Source organism: Schistocerca gregaria, chromosome 5 (genome assembly GCF_023897955.1).
Source record: "Schistocerca gregaria isolate iqSchGreg1 chromosome 5, iqSchGreg1.2, whole genome shotgun sequence".
Classification (NCBI taxonomy): Eukaryota; Metazoa; Arthropoda; class Insecta; order Orthoptera; family Acrididae; genus Schistocerca; species Schistocerca gregaria.
The window spans coordinates 573,631,871-573,657,455 of NC_064924.1; the positions used below are offsets into that span (position 1 = coordinate 573,631,871).

At 44.6% G+C, this 25,585-nt stretch overlaps 1 protein-coding gene across 1 annotated transcript in view; it reads left to right on the plus strand.

Moving 5' to 3' along the window:
* LOC126273081 (uncharacterized) overlaps positions 1–22,281 on the plus strand; it is a 29,718-nt gene extending 7,437 nt beyond the window's left edge. Inside the window, exons 2-4 of the mRNA XM_049976494.1 lie at positions 4,574–4,652; positions 14,270–14,361; positions 22,010–22,281. Coding sequence (XP_049832451.1) covers positions 4,574–4,652; positions 14,270–14,361; positions 22,010–22,071 — 233 coding nt within the window. The 3' untranslated portion in view covers positions 22,072–22,281. The remainder of the gene's footprint in view (positions 1–4,573; positions 4,653–14,269; positions 14,362–22,009) is intronic.
* Positions 22,282–25,585: the final 3,304 nt, after the last annotated feature.

The following is a 25,585-nucleotide window of genomic DNA, read 5'->3' on the forward strand; positions in this document are numbered from 1 at the left end:
CATTTGGTGTGCATGAACTTTCTGGATCACTTTTGTGTCTATTACTACAGGTAGCTTGTCATTGCAAACCAAAACGATGTTGAGTAGAAAGCTTTTTTTCTGGGAGTTAACATATCTTCTAGAATGTAATTTAGTTTTTCGCGATGTTTTCGCGCCTATTTTCGTATTTATTTACGTTTCCGTGTGGCAAGCGCTTCCATTCTCCACATCATGCTGAGATGTTGTGATGCACACGTAACTATAATAAGTATTTTCCACAAATAACGTAGTAAAATACTTTTTCACTACACCAGAACACAATGTGATTATGGTTTGTTATGTGTCTAAGCCCAGTCAGTGTTCATTTGTTCACCAGAGAGTTCAGCGCCAAATTTGAATATTTATTGCATTTTATCTTTGTGTGTGTGTTTTCTGTGTGCTTCCTTAACTGTGTGTATTGTCTTTTATATGGTATTCCTTTTGTGTGTAAATGGTACGTCTGGCGGACCTGACATCCAAAAATTTTTAACTGCAAACACGGCCAATGCAAGGAGCTGCATATCAAAAGATGGATACTTTTAGTGTTTATTCCTTCTCCCTGAACTTTCATTCCTAGTCCAAAATTATCTTTCGTTTCCTTTACTACTTGCTCGGTGTACAGTTTCAATAACATCGGGGATAGAGTATAATCCTGTCTCTCTCTCTCTCTCTCTCAGTTCTCAACGAGTACTTCCCTTTCATTTCCCTCGACTCTTGCAACTGACGCCTGGTTTGTGTAAAAGTTGTAAACAGCCTTTCGCTCCCTGTATTTTACCCCTGCTACCCCCCCCCCCCTCCCCCTCCACGTATTATTAAATGATGAATGCGTCCTCTTGGGTAAAATATTCCGAAGGTAAAATAGTCCCCCATTCGGATCTCCGGGCGGGGACTACTCAAGAGGATGTCATTATCAGGAGAATGAAAACTGGCGTTCTACGGATCGGAGCATGGAATGTCAGATCCCTTAATTGGGCAGGTAGGTTAGAAAATTTAAAAAGGGAAATGGATAGGTTAAAGCTAGATATAGTGGGAATTAGTGAAGTTCGGTTGCAGGAGGAACAAGACCTCTGGTCAGGTGACTACAGGGTTATAAACACAAAATCAAATAGGGGTAATGCAGGAGCAGGTTTAATAATGAATAGGAAAATAGGAATGCGGGTAAGCTACTAAAAACAGCATAGTGAAAGCATTATTGTGGCCAAGATAGATACGAAGCCCACACCGACTACAGTAGTACAAGTTTATATGCCAACTAGCTCTGCAGATGACGAAGGAATTGAAGAAATGTATGATGAAATAAAAGAAATTATTCAGATAGTGAAAGGTGACGAAAATTTAATAGTCATGGGCGACTGGAATTCGGTAGTAGGAAAAGGGAGAGAAGGAAACGTAGTAGGTGAATATGGACTGGGGCAAAGAAATGAAAGAGGATGTCGCCTGGTAGAATTTTGCACAGAGCACAACTTAATGATAGCTAACACTTGGTTCAAGAATCATAAAAGAAGGCTGTATACGTGGAAGAAGCCTGGAGATACTGACAGGTTTCAGACAGATTATATAATGGTACGACAGAGATTTAGGAACCAGGTTTTAAATTGTAAGACATTTCCATGGGCAGATGTGGACTCTGACCACAATCTATTGGTTATGACCTGTAGATTAAAACTGAAGAAACTGCAAAAAGGTGGGAATTTAAGGAGATGGGACCTGGATAAACTAAAAGAACCAGAGGTTGTACAGAGTTTCAAGGAGAGCATAAGGGAGCAATTGACAAGAATGGGGGAAAGAAATACAATAGAAGAAGAATGGGTACCTTTGAGGGATGAAGTAGTGAAGGCAGCAGAGGATCAAGTAGGTAAAAAGACTAGGGCTAGTAGAAATCCTTGGGCAACAGAAGAAATATTGAATTTAATTGATGAAAGGAGAAAATATAAAAATGCAGTAAATGAAGCAGGCAAAAAGGAATACAAACGTCTCAAAAATGAGATCGACAGGAACTGCAGAATGGCTAAGCAGGGATGGCTAGAGGACAAATGTAAGGATGTAGAGGCTTATCTCACTAGGGGTAAGATAGATACTGCCTACAGGAAAATTAAAGAGACCTTTGGAGAAAAGAGAACCACTTGTATGAATATTAAGAGCTCAGATGGAAACCCATTCTAAGCAAAGAAGGGAAAGCAGAAAGGTGGAAGGAGTATATAGAGGGTCTATACAAGGGCGATGTACTTGAGGACAATATTATGGAAATGGAAGAGGATGTAGATGAAGATGAAATGGGAGATTCGATACTGCGTGAAGAGTTTGACAGAGCACTGAAAGACCTGAATCGAAACAAGGCCCCCAGAGTAGACAACATTCCATTGGAGCTACTGACGGCCTCGGGAGAGCCAGTCCTGACAAAACTCTACCATCTGGTGAGCACGATGTATGAGACAGGCGAAATTCCCTCAGACTTCAAGGAGAATATAATAATTCCAATCCCAAAGAAAGCAGGTGTTGACAGATGTGAAAATTACCGAACTATCAGTTTAATAACTCACAGCTGCAAAATACTAACGCGAATTCTTTACAGACGAATGGAAAAACTAGTAGAAGCCGACCTCAGGGAAGATCAGTTTGGATTCCATAGAAATATTGGAACACGTGAGGCAATACTGACCCTACGACTTATCTCAGAAGCTAGATTAAGGAACCTACGTCTCTAGCATTTGTAGACTTACAGAAAGCTTTTGACAATGTTGACTGGAATACTCTCTTTCAAATTCTGAAGGTGACAGGGGTAAAATACAGGGAGCGAAAGGCTATTTACAATTTGTACAGAAACTAGGTGGCAGTTATAAGAGCCTAGGGACATGAAAGGGAAGCAATGGTTGGGAAGGGAGTGAGAAAGGGTTGTAGCCTATCCCCGATGTTATTCAGTCTGTATATTGAGCAAGCAGTGAAGGAAACAAAAGAAAAATACAGAGTAGGTATTAAAGTCCATGGAGAAGAAATAAAAACTATGAGGTTCGCCGATGACATCGTAATTCTGTCAGACACAGCACAAGACTTGGAAGAGCAGTTGAACGGAATGGATAGTGTCTTGAAAGGAGGGTATAAGATGAAAATCAACAAAAGCAAAACGAGGATAATGGAATGTAGTCGGATTAAGTCGGGTGATGCTGAAGGAAAGTAGTAAAGGAGTTTTGCTATTTGGGGAGCAAAATAAATGATGATGGTCGAAGTAGAGAGGATATAAAATGTAGACTAGCAATGGCAAGGAAAGCGTTTCTGAAGAAGAGAAATTTGTTAACATCGCGTATAGATTTAAGTGTCAGGAAGTCATTTCTGAAAGTATTTGTATGGAGTGTAGCCATGTATGGAAGTGAATCATGGACGATAAATAGTTTGGACAAGGAGAGAATAGAAGCTTTCGAAATGTGGTGCTACAGAAGAATGCTGAAGATTAGATGGGTAGATCACATAACTAATGAGGAAGTATTGAATCGGATTGGGGAGAAGAGAAGTTTGTGGCACAACTTGACCAGAAGAAGGGATCGGTTGGTAGGACATGTTCTGAGGCATCAAGGGATAACCAATTTCGTATTGGAGGGCAGTGTGGAGGGTAAAAATCGTAGAGGGAGACCAAGAGATGACTACATTAAGCAGATTCAGAAGGATGTAGGTTGCAGTAGGTACTGGGAGATGAAGAAGCTTGCACAGGATAGAGTAGCATGGAGAGCTGCATCATACCAGTCTCAGGACTGAAGACGACAACAACAACAACCCTCAGAATTTCGAAGAGAGTATTTCCATCATGCGATTATGTGAGACACAAGTCTTCATAGCCTCGTTCTTACTAATGTTGGAATAGAGAGTTAAGCTACCTTCATTGAGTGATGAATGTAGGAGCTCCTCATAGTCTGATGCTGAGTGGTGTGGGAACACAAGGTAAAGCTCCGAGCATCAAGTGATTAATGTTTGGGTCTGTCATATAGGGATGTAGACAGTGTGACACACGGAAGTTTGGGTCGGTCCGCGAGGTGCGCCCGGAGAGCTCAAGTGGTCCAGGTGACCGCTTACGATAAACGGGAAACCCGGGTTCGATTCCTGGTTCGGTATAAATTTTCATAAGTTACCAATAGGTGCTGTATGTGTACTTGACACAGCTGATGCCAAGATACATTACCGTCAGTGAATGAACTTCGTACTGCCGTCAATGACATTAGTGTCTGCTTATCCAGATATTCAAGTAAATTTATATTAGATGTTTATATTTCCATCTTTCACAGAACTGCTTTTCTTGCTGTCAACAGTCTGCGTCCTGTACCCTCTCTACTTCGGTCACCATCGGTTATTTTGCTGCCCGTCCAATAAAAATCATTTAAAAATTTTCGTGTTCTGTAAGATGTGTAACTCTATTTATTGTCAGTAGCCAACCATTACCCCACTTCAGTGATCCTAAGTGACACAGCGTCCAGTTTCTGATTCCGGCTTTCGGTGGCCTCCTGAAACACCCCTCCGCTCACCCTCCTTTCCTGTGCTTACTCTCATAACGGCCTGCGTTTTGTTTCAGTGGTGTGGTGTGATTCCATCTCGTACTGCCAAGACGGGTACTACTGCTGCAATGATGGTTACTGCTGCTACTCCCTCAGGTAAGTTACTCGTGTATTCCTCAGCCAGTTGCACAGCGCTGAAGGAAGGCAGGTTAGAGTCTATAGTATCTTCGGCGACGAGGTCGTTAGAGACGGATAAAACATTCGGATTTGGGAAGGACGGGGAAGGAAATAGGGCGTGCCCTTTTCAAAGCAGCTATTTCGTCATTTGTCTGAAGCGATTTAGGGACATCACGGAACACCTAAAAGTGTATGGCGGAATGACCCCAGAGAGCCACCTTGCTCTGTCTCAATGATGAGGTTCAAACAGAAATTTTGTAGTCATTTACTTCACCCGTGGTTCTTCTTCCCGGACACATTTCATTTCCTGGCGGTGCACATCATCAGACAGCGGAACAACTTTACCAGGCACTTCTCCTTGATGACTTAATTGCTACCGAAAACGGTAACCACACTCGTCTTCGAAATTCATATTAAATACGAGTATTTTAACAACGGTGCTCTACATTCTTCTTCGGAAGGAAGAAATAGATGAATTAATATCAACAATTTTTTGTACTTATGGTACGTGACGTTCACAACTTAAATATACCTCTCCGACAGCAGTTAGATGCAACTCTCAAAAATTATCGGGAATATCGACTTTCAAGTTTTCCAACCATGTTTATTACACTAAAATAAGGTTTTGACGAGCAATTTGGTTCGGTTCCAAGTGGGATCAAATTTTTAAACGAAAGTTCATGTTCTACGAGCATTTCCGTAAACCGTGGAACGCACAAAGTGCACGAGACTCGTAATCCCTAGACTGAGTTTCGTGTCAATCATTATTGTTGTCGTTCTTTTTGGTTCAGTTAGAATGCCTAGGTCATTTAAATTTAAAATTCATCTAATACATGTAAATTAGCACATCTAATTTCCAATTTTATGAAATTTGCGCTTATTCTTATTTCTAGTAATACACTGAACACAAAAATCCAATTTTAATTACAAAAAGTTCCTAATATACGATCACTTGTGAAAGACTGTTAAACAGTACTGTCTAATTAAAAAAATTACAAATAAAATTTTGTCTGTCTTTTTGTAATTTATATTTCACGTAAATCCTCATACAACCTGCATCTTGTTTAAAAATTTGCTTTCGTCAGTATTTGTTCCATGTGTCAGGCGAGCTCTGTGCTACATACTCACGTTCCTTCTAGAAAGACCACCACCTTAGTTTAGGATGGTCGAAAAATTTCAAAGTCGATTTGTCTCAAGTATTTTTGAGAGTTACATCCAACTGCTTGGGGAGATGTATACGTAAACTGCGAATTTCATATGCCACACATTTCAAAAAATTACAGAAATTTGACCACCGTGTGGTCCTGTTGTGAAATGAAAAAAAAAAAAACGAAAGCTTTAGTTCCTGACAATATTCCTCCGAAGATCTTAGCTCATACAGTTGCACAGATAGTGGAACATTTATCATCAGTTCACTAATAGGTGTAAGTTCATCTTCTGGAGATCTGAAAGATATCAAGATCAGTTATTGTTAGCAGACTATAGAGATGCATCACACCCCCAGACCCTTTCCGAATACTCTGGTTGAAGTCCAGGACAAGCTGTTCTGTGACAGTATTTAGTCACACATATTTTTGCCAGCTGCACTGCAGTCATTTATATTAAGGAAGGGGAAAACGTCCTTGAAGCAATTAACAGAGCTATATCTACGTTAGACGATGTCACAAGGAAATAAGCAGCTGCTATATTAGTGGACACCACAGATTCTGATAGGCTGCTACGGTCGCCTGATGCATTTAATACCCGGTGGACGAAGCCCATGTATATCATGCTATAGTTGTGGACATTATAGGCCCCTTTCGTAACTGCTGGTGCCTTGTTACATGGCCACCCGATTAAGAGATTCTGAAATCCCGAAATTGTTGTGGAATTTGAAATAATGCATTGTAAATCTGCACCTCTATCAACACAACTTTATTACTCTATTAGTTTTGAGTCACTAAAACATCATCACAGGAGGGCTATAACACAGTGTGGGATACATGGACAAATACAGAAACGTGTTCTGATAATTTGTAGCTGTAAGGTTACCTACAGAAATAGATATTATGGATTTATACATACCTATCAGTACAATGGCATCCCCCTATAAACTCACCTCTGTCATTGCTCACGCAACAATTGCTCATCATTACAGCACCTTATTTCAGAAGATCACGATCACGAACTTGAAATATGATATAATCGTCAGGCTACATCTTACACCGTGCCCAGTGCCAAAAGATAGTATAAATGTAACAAACAAGAACATACGATCACTAAGCATCAAATGGCGTTGTCAGGAACGACCATAGACCGTATACTCAAAGGAATTACAGCCCTTGGCTGAGAGCTGGCAGTCATTCAAATAAATGGGGAACATTGAAAATTTGTGCCAACCGGGATTCAGACCTGGGTCTCCTGCTTGATCTCTTCAGTGCAGATGCACACCAGGCGCCAACTCTTACGAAACTCGGTGAAATTCCACGAGTAATGACGGTTAATGGGCAACCGCAGAGACCAGAGTGACACCTCAGTTGCTTTGTTCAACGCTCTGACTAGAGTGAGAACAGGGGATGAGCGTTGAGCGGGCGAGTTCCGAGGGTGGGGGGAGCGATGAACGGCCACCAGTCACCTGCTGCGAGACAAATCGTCCGTTCTCTTGTGAGCAGGTTGTTCCAAGTAGTTCTTATGTTCTCCGCTAGGAGGATCTCTGTCCTGTTGCTCGCATCAACTGCCCAGAGGGCAGGACGTGCGACTGAAACGATCGCCAACAGAGTGCGATGCTAAGTTAAGCTGCGCCAGACACAGAGACGGCACAGCATATGTGAAACTCAAAATCCAATGGAGCACTGCACAATGCAGGCAGCCAAGGCAGAAGCTGGGCGGAGGTCGGCACTGGCTGTGTTGTGTGGCGTGCAGTGTGCTCTGACCGGCAGAGGCCCCGCTGATATGCTCCGTCTCTCTCCTCTCTCTCCCTCCCTCTCTCTCTCTCTCTCTCTGCTGTGGGAAACGTTTGGAGCTACCGTTCTTTTTTTCTGAATCACTGATTGTTCACTCCTTTGAAAGATTCAACTCTATGAATCAGTTTAGGAGCGGATCTCCCATGTCTAGTGCCTAGTGGGCAGGTTCGAATCCAGGCTGACACAAATATTCAACTTTCCCCACTGATTTTTATCATGCTCGCAGCTGAGGTCTGGAATTCATTTTCATATTAATTCATAATGGCTGCATATAGAGACCGTACATGACAACAATTACGGCGCACATATATCTTTACTAATCAGTATATACGCATGCAGTTAAGGAACACAGTTGCAGTACAGAGTGTCATTCATACACAAGATTTATTTCATTAATGTAGCTATTTGTCCTTCTAAAACGAAATAACAGAGCAACAAAAAATGTCCTACGTGCAGTCGTCTTAACCTAAAATAACTCGTTTTTAGGCTACAAATAGGCCACCAATACGTTTCAGATTGTAAACGGAAACCAATACTTAACAGAATGCAATATTTCAACTAGTCACTACCCCAGTTTATGATAGACATATTATTTGACTAGTTAGTCGCAAATCTTATATACACTCCTGGAAATTGAAATAAGAACACCGTGAATTCATTGTCCCAGGAAGGGGAAACTTTATTGACACATTCCTGGGGTCAGATACATCACATGATCACACTGACAGAACCACAGGCACATAGATACAGGCAACAGAGCATGCACAATGTCGGCACTAGTACAGTGTATATCCACCTTTCGCAGCAATGCAGGCTGCTATTCTCCCATGGAGACGATCGTAGAGATGCTGGATGTAGTCCTGTGGAACGGCTTGCCATGCCATTTCCACCTCGTGCCTCAGTTGGACCGGCGTTCGTGCTGGACGTGCAGACCGCGTGAGACGACGCTTCATCCAGTCCCAATCATGCTCAATGGGGGACAGATCCGGAGATCTTGCTGGCCAGGGTAGTTGACTTACACCTTCTAGAGCACGTTGGGTGGCACGGGATACATGCGGACGTGCATTGTCCTGTTGGAACAGCAAGTTCCCTTGCCGGTCTAGGAATGGTAGAACGATGGGTTCGATGACGGTTTGGATGTACCGTGCACTATTCAGTGTCCCCTCGACGATCACCAGAGGTGTACGGCCAGTGTAGGAGATCGCTCCCCACACCATGATGCCGGGTGTTGTCCCTGTGTGCCTCGGTCGTATGCAGTCCTGATTGTGGCGCTCACCTGCACGGCGCCAAAACGCATACGACCATCATTGGCTCCAAGGCAGAAGCGACTCTCATCGCTGAAGACGACACGTCTCCATTCGTCCCTCCATTCACGCCTGTCGCGACACCACTGGAGGGGGGCTGCACGATGTTGGGGCGTGAGCGGAAGACGGCCTAACGGTGTGCGGGACCGTAGCCCGGCTTCATGGAGACGGTTGTGAATGGTCCTCGCCGATACCCCAGGAGCAACAGTGTCCCTAATTTGCTGGGAAGTGGCGGTGCGGTCCCCTACGGCACTGCGTAGGATCCTACGGTCTTGGCGTGCATCTGTGCGTCGCTGTGGTCCCCGGTCCCAGGTCGACGGGCACGTGCACCTTCCGCCGACCACTGGCGACAACATCGATGTACTGTGGAGACCTCACGCCCCACGTGTTGAGCAATTCGGCGGTACGTCCACCCGGCCTCCCGCATGCCCACTATACACCCTCGCTCAAAGTCCGTCAACTGCACATACGGTTGACGTCCACGCTGTCGCGGCGTGCTACCAGTGTTAATGACTGCGATGGAGCTCCGTATGCCACGGCAAACTGGCTGACACTGACGGTGGCGGTGCACAAATGCTGCGCAGCTAGCGCCATTCGACGGCCAACACCGCGGTTCCTGTTGTGTCTGCTGTGTCGTGCGTGTGATCATTGCTTGTACAGCCCTCTGGCAGTGTCCGGAGCAAGTATGGTGGGTCTGACACACCGGTGTCAATGTGTTCTTTTTTCCATTTCCAGGAGTGTATGTGTACATCACTCTTTGTCAATACGGTCTATGTTATAAGACGAGGCTGACGATTATTTTTATGTACTTCAAGTTTGAGATTGTGATCTTCTGCCATAAGTCGCAGTAAATATTAGTAAATATTGCGTGAGCCAGATAAGTTCATAGTGAGGCGCCGTGGTAGCGATATGCATGTATAAAACACCAATGTACACCTTTGTAAGTAACCTTATGAGATAATCTTTTTATATGTTTCTTTCTGCATAAAACATAGCGTTTTTCGCGTTGCTATAGCCTATCAGTGATGATGGTTTTGTGAACCGAAATCGCCGGAAGAATAAAGTCGTGTTGGTGCAGTTGGTGATTTACAATGCATTATTTCAGGTATTTGACAGGTGTAGACAGTTGCTTCAAGAAAGTCCTAGTACACACAGCTAAAGGAAAGCAAACGCATTACCAAGGCCGTCCCACAAGATTCGTGAAAGTTCTAGCAATGGTTCCTCTGTGGTACACAGATAACAAAACTCGTAATAGCGACACATAAGACAAGTTTTACACTGCTGACAGGTAGAGTATCACTGAGAAAAAATTCTAACCTAAAATTAGGAGGAGCAACTATTTACTACGTACAGCTAAGTATCGAACCAGACAGCCGCGAGATGTGTCTGTACGTAGTCTGGGATATTGTCTTACTCCTAAGTGGTATGCTGCAACACTACAGTTGTGGACTGACTTCATGCTATGTCTTCAGTAGTGAAGTCCAATAAACCCACTAAGGTTTTACCATTGTGCTATTTGATTAGTGCACGGACTACAAACCTAAGCACGTCCACATTGATGGGTTGTACTGTTCACAATCATGAAAGTGGTCTCATGGCCCAAATTTTGCAGCAAAGAGATCAGTACAAGGACGGCAGCAGCAATAGCTCCACAGTTTCCAATTGGCAGCGGTTGAGGGCCGTTCTGAAGAAAGCTGGGATTTTGATTTAAACCACTCAACGCGGCTGGACGTCTGTGAGAACTTTATAAGCTTTCCAGTTGCGTACCAGGCGTTGGCGAGATATCTATTTAATCCACTCTTCTATTAGTCAATCTCTTCCTTTCCCTCTCTCTGTCCATCTCTGCCTTCCTCCCCCCCCCCCCTCTTTCCATCTCCACCTTCTCTCACTGCCCATTTCCTCTACCCACACTCTCCGTGTATGTCCTTCACCCCCTCCCTCAGTTCATATCGTCCTACCTCTCTTTTTGTCCATTTCCTCCTCCGTTCACCCTCTGTCAATCTGCTCCTCCCCCTCTGTCTATCTTTTCCTTTCCCCTCTGTCTGTCTCCTCCACCCCTTCATATCCTCCTCCCTTCAGCCTCTGTCAATCTGCTCCTCCCCCTCTGTCTATCTTTTCCATTCCCCTCTGTCCATCTCCTCCACCCCTTCGTATCCTCCTGCCCCTCACTTTTCCCATCTCCTCCTCCCTGTAAAATTATCCATCTCTTCCTCCCCTCTCCCTGTCCATGTCTTCCCCTCCCCTGTCTCTGCCAATTTTATCATCTTTCCTTTTCTCTCCATTTTCGCTTCCACTCTCTCTCTGAGAATCCTCTCTTCCCCTCTCCCTTCGCAGCTCTTCCTCTCTTTTGTTCTGTTTATCTCCTCCTCTTTCCTTTCTCTCTCCACCTTCTCCTCTTCTATATCTCTTTCCATTTCCCTTCCCTTCCCTCTGGCCATCTCCTCCTCCCCCATATCTGTGTCCAACTTCTTCTCTCCCCTCTCTTTTTTCGCATCTTCTTCCCCCCTTCATTCTCTATGGCATCACTCCCACCTCAACTAGTGGTTCTTATCCCACAGTATTTCTTTCAAGATTACATCTAATGTGCGAACCAAATTTGACTGAAATCGTTCCAAAGATTTAGGACAAGCTTTTTACCAGTGGCTTTGCGCTCATGCACACGTCACATATATTTCAAATGAATTTAACATATTTCAATAGCATTTTCAGATATATTTCAGTTTTATCTGTAGTGAATCTCGCCCTGCAGTTCCATTTCACGCATGTGAATGTTTATGACGTCGTATCTTTTCAATGACGTAACTTTGTAGGTAAATCCAACGGTACATGTGGCACCTGCATGTGAAAAGTATTGTGAATAGTGCAAGATAAAAAAAATTCAAACTTCATGCATGATGAGGCAGTTTCTCAAGTATTGCATTGTTTATGATGTCATACCTCCTGAGATACACTATGTGATATCTGGACACCCCAAAAACATACGTTTTTCATATTAGGTGCATTTTGCTGCCACCTACTGCCAGGTACTTCATATCAGCGACCTCAGTAATCATTAGACATCGTTAGAGAGCAGAATGGCGCGCTCTGCGGAACTCACGGACTTCGAACATGGTCAGCTGATTGGGTGTCACCTGTGTCATACGTCTGTACGCGAGATTTACATACTCCTAAACATCTTTAGGTCCACTGTTTCCGATGTGATAGTGAAGTGGAAACGTGAAGGGACACGTACAGCACAAAACCGTACAGGCCGACCTCGTCTGATGACTGACAAAGACTGCCGACAGTTGAAGAGGGTCGTAATGTGTAATAGGCAGACATCTATCCAGACCATCACGCAGGAATTCCAAACTGCATCAGGATCTACTGCAAGTACTATGACAGTCAGGGGGGAGCGAAGAAAAGTTGGATTTCATGGTCGAGTTGCTGCTCATAAGCCACACATCACTCTGGTAAATGGCAAATGACGCCTAGTTTGGTGTAAGGAGCGCAAACATCGGACGATTGAACAGTGGCAAAACGTTGCACGGAATGACGAGTCACGGTACACAATGTGGCGATCCGATGCTAGGGCGTGGGTATGGTGAATGCCCGGTGAACGTCGTCTGCCAGCGTGTGTAGTGCCAACAGTAAAATTCGGAGGCGGTGGTGTTACGGTGTGGTCTCTTTTTTCATGTGAGGGGGCCTGCAACCCTTGCTGTTTTGCGTGACACAATCACTGCACAGGCCAACATTGATGTTTTAAGCTGCTTCTTTTTTCCACCTGCTGAAGAGCAATACGGGGGTGGCGATTGCGTCTTTCGACACGATCGAGCACCTTTTCATAATGCACGGCCTGTGGCGGAGTGGTAACACGACAATAACATCACCGTAATGGACTGACCTGTACAGAATCCTGACCTGAATCCTACAGAACACCTTTGGGATGTTTTGGAACGCCCACTTTTTGCCAGACCTCATTGTCCGACATCGATACCTCTCCTTAGTACAACACTCCGTGAAGAACGGGCTGCCATTCGCCAAGAAACCTTCCAGCACCTGATCGAACGTGTGCCTGCGAGTGTGAAAACTGTCATCAAGGCTAATTCCAGTGTTACCGATGGAGGGCGCCACGAACTTCTAACTCATTTTCAGCCAGGAGTCCAGATTCTTTTGATCACACAGTGTATGTCTCCTAAAATGATATATTTTTCTGCGTACATACAGCGGAATATGTGGATAGTAGTAAGGAAGTAACACAGTAAAACGGGATGCATGATGCGGCAGTTTTCATTCCATCTTAAAGTTTATTACATCGTATCTGCTGAAATATGTGCCGTACAATGATATAATTTTGCTGGTGCATTCAATGGTGAATACTGTGTGCAAAATGTGTCGCGAATACAGTTAGTAGTAAAGAAATAATAAATTAAAACGTCATGCTTTATGGGGCAGTTTTACTGCACAAAAATCGAAAATATAATAAGCAAGATATTTCTTTCCTTTCATCATTTTGTAAGGGTTGTGAGCTAGAGACAATTTCATAAAGGTTTAAAATTATGTGTGAAGTTTGTTGCAAGTCACTAAACGTTCTTATTCACAAAAATGGCTGAATAAAGTGAGGATATTCATGTGTGGTGCGCAACACACCTTTATTACCCTCACCCCTTTAATAGGTAAGTTGTTTTTACCCCCAAAACTGTTCTTTCCATATAGTAGGTAATCTGTGCACCAAGTTTGGTTGAAATCGGCACAGTGGTTTAGGAGGTGATGTGGAGCATACATACGCATATAGAAACATACATACACAAGTATGTCCATTTTTATAACGTGCATGGATCTCGGCTTGAAACAATGGTTCAATGGGTTCAAATGGCTCTGAGCACTATGGGACTTAACTTCTGAGGTCATCAGAACTTAGAACTAGATAAACCTAACTAACCTAAGGACATCACACACATCCATGCCCGAGGCAGGATTCGAATCTGCGACCGTAGCGGTCGCGCGGTTCCACACTGTAGCGCCTAGAACCACTCGGCTTGAAACAATGCTTTCGTGCTAAATAGAGGGATAATTTAACGTATCCAGTGACAACCAATAACATAGAGTGTCACCATTGCATGTGGCAGTTGGGGGTGGGGGGGGGGGGGGGGTGGGGGGGTACTTAGAATCCTCGTACAGCCATCAAGATTGAGAACTGCCGTGGTTTCCAAAATTGGCAAACGGCGAGGCGGCTCCTTCCCGGATCTGAGCGGTTTTGCCTCTGACATTGTGCAACTGCGGTTGGACGTACCTTTATGAAATTGACTAAATGTATCACTAGTATTACCCGTTGGTTTTATGTAGTCATTTAGTGCATTTTAATTTTCAGTGCTGGAGCCATCGCTGGCATAGTGATTGCAATCCTAGTGATAATAGGTCTCGCCATCGGCATCAGGATCTGGAAGCACAAGAAGTCTAAAGGTAGGTCAACTCTGTAAGCTGAGCTTTCTTATAATATAGTTCCCAGTACATCAGAGCTGCATACTGTCATTATAAATTTACGTATCTCTAGAGTCTCAGCCAAGCACTCCGTTAATAATTTCTACTCCACAACGTAACAGTTTGAAAGAGGCCTAAGTGCGAAAGCAATAAAACTGAAGATGGCTATCGAGGATCTCGATATACGAACTGTGTGCGCAATCAAAGAGGGCGCAGGGTACACCGTTAAAGCTCAAACCGTCCAGAAACCAAGCGGTGTTAGCTCGTGACTCTAGATTCATTCGCTCGCAATATTGGGAATCCATACCAATTTTAACCCTAAATGGGACAGATACCAACTTCTCTCCCTCAGTAAAGAGTCGAGTAGTAATAACAGTCGAAAATCTAAATTACACTGAGCACGTAGCTGCAGTGAGCAAGAAGGCATCAGTGTCTCACCATATCCTAAAAAAATATACACTGAAATAGCAAAGAAACTCCTATAGTCTTGCGTATTCCAATACAGAGATACGTAAACAGGCAGAATACGGCGCTGTGGTCGGCAACGAATATATAAGGGAGTAAGTGTCTGGCGCAGTTGTTAGATCGATTACTGCTACTACAACGACAGGATACCAAGTTTTAATTGAGTTTGAACGTGGTGTTATGGTTGGCGCACGAGTGATGAGAAATAGCATCTACGAAGTAGCGTTAAAGTGGGGATTTTCCCGTACGATCATTTCCCGAGGCTACCGTGAATATTAGGAATCCGATAAAACCTCAAATCTCCGACCACGCTGCAGCAGGAAAAAGATTCTTCAAGATCGGAACCAACGACGGCTGAAGAGAATCGTTCAACGTGACAGAAGAGCAACCCTTCCAGAAATTGCTGCAGATTTCAATGCTGCGCCGTCAACAAGTATCAGCGTGCGAGCCATTCAACGAAACATTATCGATATGGGATTTCTGAATCGAACGCCCACTCACGTACCCTTGATGACTGCCTCGCCTGGACCAGTCAAAAGTGACATTGGACTGTTGATGACTGGAAACGTGTTGTCTGGTGGGACGAGTCTCGTTTCTAATTGTATCAAACGGTTGGATGTGTACGAGTCTGGACACAACCTCATGAAACCATGGACCCTGCATGTGAGCAGTGTCTGTTCAAGCTGGTAGAGGCTCTGTAATAGGGTGGGGCGTGTGCAGATGGAGTGATATGGGACCCCTGAAACGTCTAGATACGACTCTGACAGGTGACACGTACGTAAGCATCCTGTATGGTCATCTGCATCCGTTCATGCCCATTGTGCATTCCGAAGGAGTTGGGCAATTCCAGGAACACTCTTCTGAGTTTAAACACTTCCGCTGGCCACCAAACTTCCCACACATGAACATTATTGAGAATATCTGAGATGTCTTGCAACGTGCTGTTCAGAAGAGATCTCCATCCCCTCGTACTCTTACAGATTTACCGACAGCGCTGCAGGATCGCGCCCTCAGTTCGCTCCAGCACTCCATCAGACATCAGTCGTGTCCATGCCACGTCGTGTTGCGGCACTTCTGCGTGCTCGCTGGGGTCCTACACGATATTACCCGGGTGTACCAGTTTCTTTGGCTCTTCTGTGTAGGAAGCTTTACCCTTTCGACCTGAAAAAGCAACTTGTACAAGCACTTATACTTCCAGTTATTGATTATTGAATTTCTCCGTACGAAGAACAATGGCTGTTGCGAAGGAAGGCCGTGCGCTGCTGGTAAAATTGTTTCATCAGAACAGCACCAATAAAGGCGCTGCAATGCGGGAATACCGCCGACAGAAACTGCTGCCAAGAGGTCGCATGTCAATAACACGGTTCAGGAATACGATCAAGAAATTTGAAGGAACAGTTGTATGTTGTGCAACAGGAGAGGGAGGAGGCCCATTATCATGGCAGTTGTTGATTAAGTTGCTGTAACTACAGCAGACCGTGCTGCACACGTTTTACACTGGTGTTCAGACTCAGAATGTGCACCAAATGAAGCCCCAAGATAGACTACGAAGCCGTGACTATGCTCTTTGTTTTTTCCCACTCATGGAAATGTGTGACATGCGACTTGAGATATTCTTTGGACGGACGAGGCACGGTTCACTCTGCACGGTGTCGCGGGTGCGAATGACTGTCGCATGTGGGGTTCTACTTCGCCTCATGTCCTCAGGAAACATCCACTGCGCTCGGCTTAATTGACTGCACACAAACACCTTCATCCTCGGTCTGTTTTTCTTCGAGAAGATGTCACCTCGCTACTCTGTTGGGTGTACAGTGACACCTGCAGGTTGCAAAGAATTCCTTTTGCAACACGTGATTCCAGCTTTGCAAGAACACATGCGTCGGCACCACTATTGTCATGCAAGGTGGGGCGACAGCACCTGTTATTTGCCAGGTGTAACACTTGCTTCGAAGAAACTTCGGTAAACCCCCCCCCCCCCCCCCCGCCCCCGCATCATCTCTAGGCAATTTCAAGATGTGTGGCATTCCAGATCCTTCGACTCAAATCCATGTGACTTATGGTTGTGGAGATATCTGAATGATCTCGTCTATCAACGATGTATCCGGACTCTTCCTGATCTGAAGGATAGCATACGACGACATGTCGCTCTGATTACACTGGGTATCCTGCGAGCAACAGTCCATCATGTCGAATTATGGATGCAGCATGTTGCTGAGTTGGCAGACTGTATTGAACACATGTTGTAACTCGTAATCTTATCCCGATAAACGTGCCATAACGACCGTTATCTTGTGTTTGATCGTGACTCCTCCTTTTCCTCTATCCACACAACGTTCTGACTGCTTGCAGCGCCATACTTTCACCTGGTGGTAGAAAGTGGAACTATTATTTTCTTCCGCATACGCCGTGAGCACACCGATTAATGAACATAACTACGATGTTTCAGAATCCTACGATGCATATAGGCCGCACTGGAGCACTCTGAAGGCCGTAATTAATTTACCTAGTACAATGTTGCTAAAAATGGGAGCAACAGGCACAAAAAGCTTTGTATCAGGTATGACAAAGCATATGGAACCTGAGTGTAGACTTTGACGCCGGTGTAGTACCTGTTACATAGGTTCTGTTGTATTGTGCTGTCAGTTAGTTCGCTTATTATTGCGAAGTGAATAATGAAGCAATTTCAGGTCTCTATTGGAAATTACCTACAATTTAGAGAAGCCATTTATGACATATGTAAGCATATGTGACATAATTACATGTCCCAATTCAACTGTCATTCAGATACGCGGTACAAAGACGACAGTAAAGATCTTTTAAAAATAGTTTAGTTTCTTGACAAATACACAATTTAACCCTTTTGTCTTTACCCCTCATAAAATTAAATTTTCCCTGTGAGCGAATAATTACCGAAATTTTCCTGGCAGATTAAAACTGTGTGCCGGACCGAGACTCGAACTTAGGACCTTTGGCTTTAACAGGCAAGCGCTCTACCATCTGAGCTACCCAAGCACGACTCACACCTCATCCCCATGAGGAGTCGTGCTTGGGTAGCTCAGATGGTAGAGCACTTGCCCGCGGAAGGCAAAGGTCCTGAGTTCGAGTCTCGGTCCGGCACACAGTTTTAATCTGCCAGGAAAGTTTCATATAGCCCACACTCCGCTGCAGAGTGAAAATCTCATTCTCAATTACCGAAATATTTGGTGACACTGTTCTTGAATATAAGGATCACCAGCAAGAGCCTGTTGCTGGGACACTAACTGATAACGTTATAGATCACGGTGTCGTTACAGCGGCTAAGCCATGCTTCACGGCCACACGACAAGTAAACTTTTCGCTAGCCTGGCAGCAGCGGCTTGCGGCAAAGGCGGTGTCATGCGGGGAGCGAACTCCTACCCCTTGGGTCCGGCTGTCGGCGTGCAGCGACAGCTGAGGACGGTGGCGAAAAGGGTCCAGTTCCACCCTCGGATCCATCGGTGCTAGATGGAGGATTGCATGGCAAACGGTCCCGTTGAACTACCCTGACTGACTTAAAAAACTATCTGCTTTTACTACGACTACTTTTATGTAATCGCCCCACTTTAGGTTACTCGATATGGCTGCTCCAGTTATTACTCTTTCCGATGATTTGTCACCTTTTTGTGTACAGTTCGTTACAGTTATTTACGTTTGAGGGCAGCCGCCAGTCCTTAAACAATCATCAGTCACCTGCACGTCTCCCATCATTTGACTACAGTTTCCTCACGCTCCAGCTTTTTATCCAAACTGTAACAACGTCATCTGCACACAAGATATATTTGGTCCAGATTGTCCCACTCCTCTATGTCGATTTAGCGTTAGTCCCTCAGAGTGTCTGGTGGGTCACGACGTCCATTAACAGCGCTTTTGAATCTATCCCAGGCATGTTCGATAGGGTTCATTTCTGGAGCGATGTCGTTATTCTGAAGGAAATCGCTCGTAAGATGTGCACGATGGGGGCGCCAATTGTCGTCCATGAAGACGAATGCCTCGCCAATATGCTGCCGATATGGTTGCACTGTCAGTCGGAGGATGGCATTCACGTATCATAGAGCCGTTACGGAGCCTTCCATGACCACCAGTGGCTTACATCGGCCCCACATAATGCCACCCCAAAACAGCGGGGAACCTCCACATTGCTGCACTCGCTGGACAGTGTGTCTAAGGCGTTCAGCCTGACCGGGTTGCCGCCAAACACGTCTCCGACGGTTGTCTGGTTGAAGGCATATGCGACATCCATCGGTGAAGAGAACGTGATGCCGATCTTGAGCAGTCCATTCAACATGTTGTTGGACCCATATGTACTGATTAAATTAGAAAAAGATAATGGTCTGAACTGGAAAGTCAGACGTAGAAAAAGTTTGAAGTCCTACATACGTCTGATTTCCGTAGTTGGGCGTGCAGCATATCTGGCTTCTATATGAAGGACGCGAGTTCGATTCCCGATGCTCTCAGTGTCGTAATGCCAGTCGTGGAGCTACTTGAGTGAGAAATAGCGGCTCCAAAGTCAAGAAAGGCGACAACGTCTGAGAAAACGATGGGCTGGCTGCACGCACCTCCGTAGCGCATCCAATGACGCCATCGGAAGAGGATGACATGGCGGTCAGTCTGTCCCGCCTGGACATTAGGGCAAGGACGCAAAGCTTCGCATGTCTGCCACGGCTGATTACATAAGACGCGAATTTTATGAGGTCTTCACTGGGTATAGCGTGACTATTACACAGAGGTGACAAGTTATGGAAAAGCGATATGCATAACCACAGATGGCGGTAGTACCTCGTTCACAAGGTGAAAAAGGGCCATGCATTGGCGCAGCTGTCATCCCTACTCAGGTGGTTCATGTGAAAACGTTTAAGACGTTATTATGTCAGCGCGATGGGAATTAATAGACTCTGAACGCGGAATGGTAGTTGGAGCTCGACGCATGGGAAATTCCATTACGGAAATCGTTAGGAAATTCAGTATTCCGACATCCACAGTGTCAAGACTGTGCTGATAACACCAGATTTCAGGCATTACCTCTCACCAAGGACAACGCAATGGCCCACAGCCTTCGCTTAACGACCGACAGCAGTGGCACGGTCGGATAGTTGTCAGTGCTAACACACAAGCAACATTGCTTGAAATAACCGCTGAAATTAATGTAGGATGTACGACGAACGTATCAATTGTGACACTGCGGCGAAATTTGAAGTTTATGGACTATGGCAGCAGACGAATGTTGCGAGTGCCTTTCCTGACAGTACGACATCGCCCGCAGCGCCTCTTCTGGGATCGTGACCATATCGTCTGGGACCTAGACGATTGGAAAACCGTCGCCTGAAGACGCATAATTCGTTAGAAAAAACTGTTTCACGGGGAAATGCTTGTAATGAGTTAGACATTAACAATGTGCTGTCTGACAATCTTGGTCTTTCATCGAGTCGTAGATCTGAGTAGCAACGTATTTCTACTAGATAGATATATAAACACTATCCCACTAAGTTCATATTATTTACATGCAAATAAATGATCTTAAACACCGGACCATTCGAGTCTATGTTGAAGGACGTGTACTTCATTCACCATTCAGTGCTCGCATTTCATATATCTAATCCCAGCATTGTGGCATTCGGTAAAATAATAATTCAGGAAATATTAATAATTTCTGTGGGTTGCCTGATTCATTTGACGATTTTTACAGCTTGTCTCACACTGATCTGTGAGAGGAGCTTGGCGCCAGGAATTTTCTTTATTCATGGGATTTATGGGTGAGGGCAGCAGTCTTCCTAGCAGCCATGATGCCTTCCGTTTCCCATCCTTTTTCCGATCGCCATGGTAGCACGTGGTGTCGCTTGAACGTTCAGTAGTGGCCAAAGTTTCTCCTGTTCTCAGTTCACCAACCTGCCTTACCAACCTTGCAACCGCTATTTCTGCTCGATTTTAACGTCGCGATGTCGCCTCCCTGAGAGATTCCGACCCTCTGATTGGCCAGTTCAGGTGCGCTCCCGTTTTTCGCAGGTAGGCGCCAACCGCCCTCCGCGGGTGGATAGCGCACAAAGGGGCAGTAAGGCAGTCCTAGTGTGACCGTGCCAGGGACTGAGTGTGCTGCGTCCAGGAGATGAAGTTCCGGTAAGCATGAGGGCCGACGTGCTCTGTGGATTCGCGCCCTGCGGGCCAGAGGGAACCTAATAGGTCATTGTGAATAGTTTCGCGTCTTTGGGGTTTTATTCCTTTAGTACGGGAGGCTACCTAGCGATTCACGCACAGTAGCATCTTTAGTAGTCTTTGGCTGATTCGTGGTGGTGGTCGTTGCATGCCTGCAACCCCTTCCTTTAGTAAATTGGACCCCATTTGATAACACGGCGATCGTTACTAAAATTCCTTTTCTCCTGCTATCGTGGCTTGTTATGAACGTACGCTGGGGCCGGCTGCTGAACTCAAATCTATCTTCCCCCGCCCCCATTTGGTTATATTATTGTTCAATTTTCAACTGTTTAATAAATGAGTCCCTTAATCTTACATTCACCCTTTCATTACGTGAAATCACCTCTAGTGTCACAGAATAATGCAGAACTATAACGGTTGCTAGAAGGTCGTGCAGGTCTCGCGCCATTAACGATAGGATAAAGATTCCATATCGCGCGCCTGGCACGACCTTTGCACGCATGGCACCGATAACAGTAGTAATCATGTTCAACTATTCCCCATTGATAAACTGGGAAGTGTTCACGGCTCAGTGTGAACACTAAATCCACTTGATGTGGTGGAAGTAATGGCCTCTCTTCTACCTTGCTGGTTTAGACAAAATATCAAAAATCACAGCCCTTACAGCAAGGAATAGTAACCTTAAAATAACGAGCCACCGCTTTTAATGTGGCAACGACATCCCTCCTCAGCTTTGGGCTGTAAATTCATTGACATACTCTCGTCTTGTGTTACGGACGTTGTACTGCACAACAGTCAGTGCCGTTTGGTCTATTAATGTGCAAAACTTGTCTAATTTCAGTTCGGTGTGCTGAGCTTGTTTGAGTTTGAAAAGCGACAAACGATCTCCTTGCAGCCTCTGACGGTGTCTCCTAGCATTGTGTGATGAAAGCCAGAATTAATTATTACATGCTTCGTGCAGCTGCCTGTCTCAGTGGAGGTGTGTGGTGTCGTGTTCCAGCCGCGGTTCGTGTGGTGGTTGTGCCAGGGAACTCGGTGGGAGCCACCGCGCCGCCCACGTGAGGCGACGTCGGACGGCGCGTGGAGAGGAGTGGGCGACGCGTCTCACTGCTCCGTCGCGGGCAGCTGCCGCCTTCCTGGTGCTCTAATTCGCATATCTCATCGATATAATCTGCAATACACGACTCTTAGACTAACTATTTATTTATATATTAAGTTCTTCACAGTAGTGTCTTTCTCCATTTTTACGTGTATTTCCACGTTGTTTAAAGGATTTTTAATAAATGAATTTAATATAAACCTTGAGAACTATGTATATTATTTTCCTCTACTTGAGACGAAAGGCAGTTATTTATAGGGAATCAGTAACTTTACTCCTATCTTTAAACCCTCTCATCGGTTTACCTTCTTTCAAACTACTCTAATTTTGAAACTTCCTGGCAGATTAAAACTATGTGCCGGACCGAGACTCGAACTCGGGACCTGTGTCTTTTGCGGTCAAGTGCTCAACCAGGCCAAGGTTCCGAGTTCGAGTCTCGGTCCGGCACACAGTTTAATCAGCCAGGAAGTTTCATATTAGCCAACACTCCGCTGCAGAGTGAAAATCTCAGTCTCGAAACTTCCCCCAGGCTGTGGCTAAGCCATGTATCCGCAGTATCCTTTCTTTCGGGAGTGCCAGTTCTGCAAGGTTAGCAGGAGAGCTTCTGTAAAGTTTGGAATGTAGGAGACGAGGTACTGGCAGAAGTAAGGCTGTGAGGATGGGGCGTGAGTAGTGTTTGGGTAGCTCAGTTGGTGGAGCACTTGCCCGTGAAAGGTAAAGGTCCCGAGTTCGAGTCTCGGTCCGGCACACAGTTTTAATCTGCCAGGAAGTTTCATATCAGCGCACATTCCGCTGCAGAGTGAAAATCTCATTCTACTCTAATTGTCATTACGTTAAATCGGTATTGACAGTTTACTGACTGTCCAAATGCTATAATAAACATTGGTTATCACCTTTTTTCAAAGGCACCGAATTTCTAATGTCCCTTAAGATCTTCAGCAATGACAACAGCTTAAAAATAACTGAAAGCTTGAGAGGCACCCACATGCCTTGCTCATACTGTGGCATCAAGAAGTCAGCCCTGCAAGATGAGTGGTCCGCCAAGCGAGTGGACTCATTTTTATTTGTCGAGTAACATGAACTCTAGTACTCACAATTAAGTTACAAGTTATTCTCCTGTTTGAATATTAGGCAACGGAAACGGAAACGCACATCTGACTATTAGTAATTTACACAATTCTGACTGTTCATTACGCACTGGCAATACCACTTTTTCTTTCTTATTTAACGGCTTTGATCAACACGTGGCCATCGCACTGAATATGAATGGCCCACAAATTATAAATCCTGGGTATCATGACAATATACTGTTCGAAGGAAAAGGCTACCAATCTTTTTCTTTTCAATATCTTATTTACTCCGATAAATTCTATAACCTAAACACACAAATTCTATAACCTACAACAATAACACATGAGAAATTCCGCCCACTGAGCATGGCTTCTGGATAGGATGGTGGATCTTTTGCTATATCTCACACTTCGACTCTCACACCCACCATCACGAAAATTTCCTCCAGACCGAGTGGTACAAAAAAGAACATGCATAACCCACTGCCTCTGAAACTATCTTGTTACTCTCCCATGCCAACTGCACATACTTAAATTTCATGAAATACATCACACTGGCAACATACAATACAAAGAACAGTCACAACGTTATAATCACATCACTTTCAGCTTTCCCACTTCAATTAATATTTATCCCAGTTTCACACGACACTGACCCATTCTGTAACTTTTCTTTCCAACTATGAACTCTGGAGGATATGTGCACGTCTTCCTGTGCAATGCAAGCCAAGTGGCGTTGCTGGATAGACGGCTGACTCACCTTGCTTCTCGCTCAGAGTATTATAGTTTTAATCAGGCGTCACAAGGAAATATAACACGCGAAGTAATATTAAGAACATATTGATCACACACGCGAGCCCTCAACTGATACCATGGGCGAGTACTTCTCTTTATCCTTTGTCTCATACACAGATTGAGACTCACACAGTACTCACCACGTGGAAGTACTCGTCTCTAATTTCAAGTCCTGCACACGCCATTTCTTAAATATTTCCAACTTATAGTACACACGCTAGTAATTCAGCTTAACTTAAGCACTCGGAAGTATTTCAACTTATTGCTACACGTGGTTTCATTGTGACCGTTAGTCACTTCCGAAGGTTACTACGATCCCCTTAACATTACCTGTCTGACATTTAATTCTCCCCACAAAAGTTCCTGAAATAGAGAAATTATTATTCCAAACTACTCTTAAGTATTTCACATGCATACCATGTCTCCACTCTTTTGTCTTTACGGAGCACACCTAGGACAGGTCTTAACAACACTAGACCCAGCGGCAGAGTGCCGAAAACATGGCCATTCTTCAGATCAGCTGGCACCTCCGTCGAGGTGGGGGCGCACCATGTTACCGTATTGGTCAGCCACATTTCAGGCGCTCAAAGCTCAGGTAAATTTCATCTCTTTGGTTCCACCAAAGGTGACCAAAGGACCGTTTCAAAGATGATGATATATTGCACATTCACTATCTGTGGTTAGCAGACGACCATACATTCACTCATTTCGCAGATCTCACCAAATTGGATGTAGGGATTTATTTTGTGGGAGTGCACATGTGATCAATTAAATAAATAAATTGTCATTCTTTCCTACACTGGTATCCGGTTTCGGTGTATTAAGTGAAATTGAGTTACTATTACAAAAAGTATGTTGCTCTGACAAGAATAACGAAGAATGTTGTACCTATTTTCAATGTCGGGCGGTACTGTACCCTTTCAAGCTACATGTTACTTGAAACTAATTGTTTCACATGTACTTGATATTTATTTAGCTCTTAATTTAATAATATAATTCCCTGTGTCTCAAATTGCCGTCTTGTCTCACAGTGTTTTCAAATAAACCAATAAACCAGTCTAGGTAAATGATATACAGGTAAATGGAATTAAGCATTTACTCGCTAATTACTTCAACAGATTTTTCCAATTTTTGTTTCGAAAGCTGAAAAAAAAACAGTATTTGACCTATCAAAATGCTTTCATCGGTGAGAACGCTTGTTAAAATATTGAATAATTCGACAGTATTTTTTCATGAAACTACTCATTTAATCCGTCCGAAAGAACGGATACCATCTTCATATGTATATAGTTACGGCTCACCAGCCATTTGACCATCCTCGTCTGTTCGTGTGCACAAACAGCGCCCGAACTCTTACGGGAATCAGCAGAAACACCACGAGTAATGAGTGTGATGGGCGGGGGCACTATGGATACAGTGTGGGACACTAAGTTGCGAATGTGCTTCTCACGGGAGGCGTGCCAGAGGTAAGTCCCTGCAGTCGCACCATCTTCTGTGTCCTCGGTGGCTCTGATGGATGCCGGCAGGATAGGTCAGCGTGTTCGGTCAGGGAGCTGGTTAGCCTCTGTAATAAAAAAAAAATTAGTGAAAGGATCAACAACGATCTTCAACG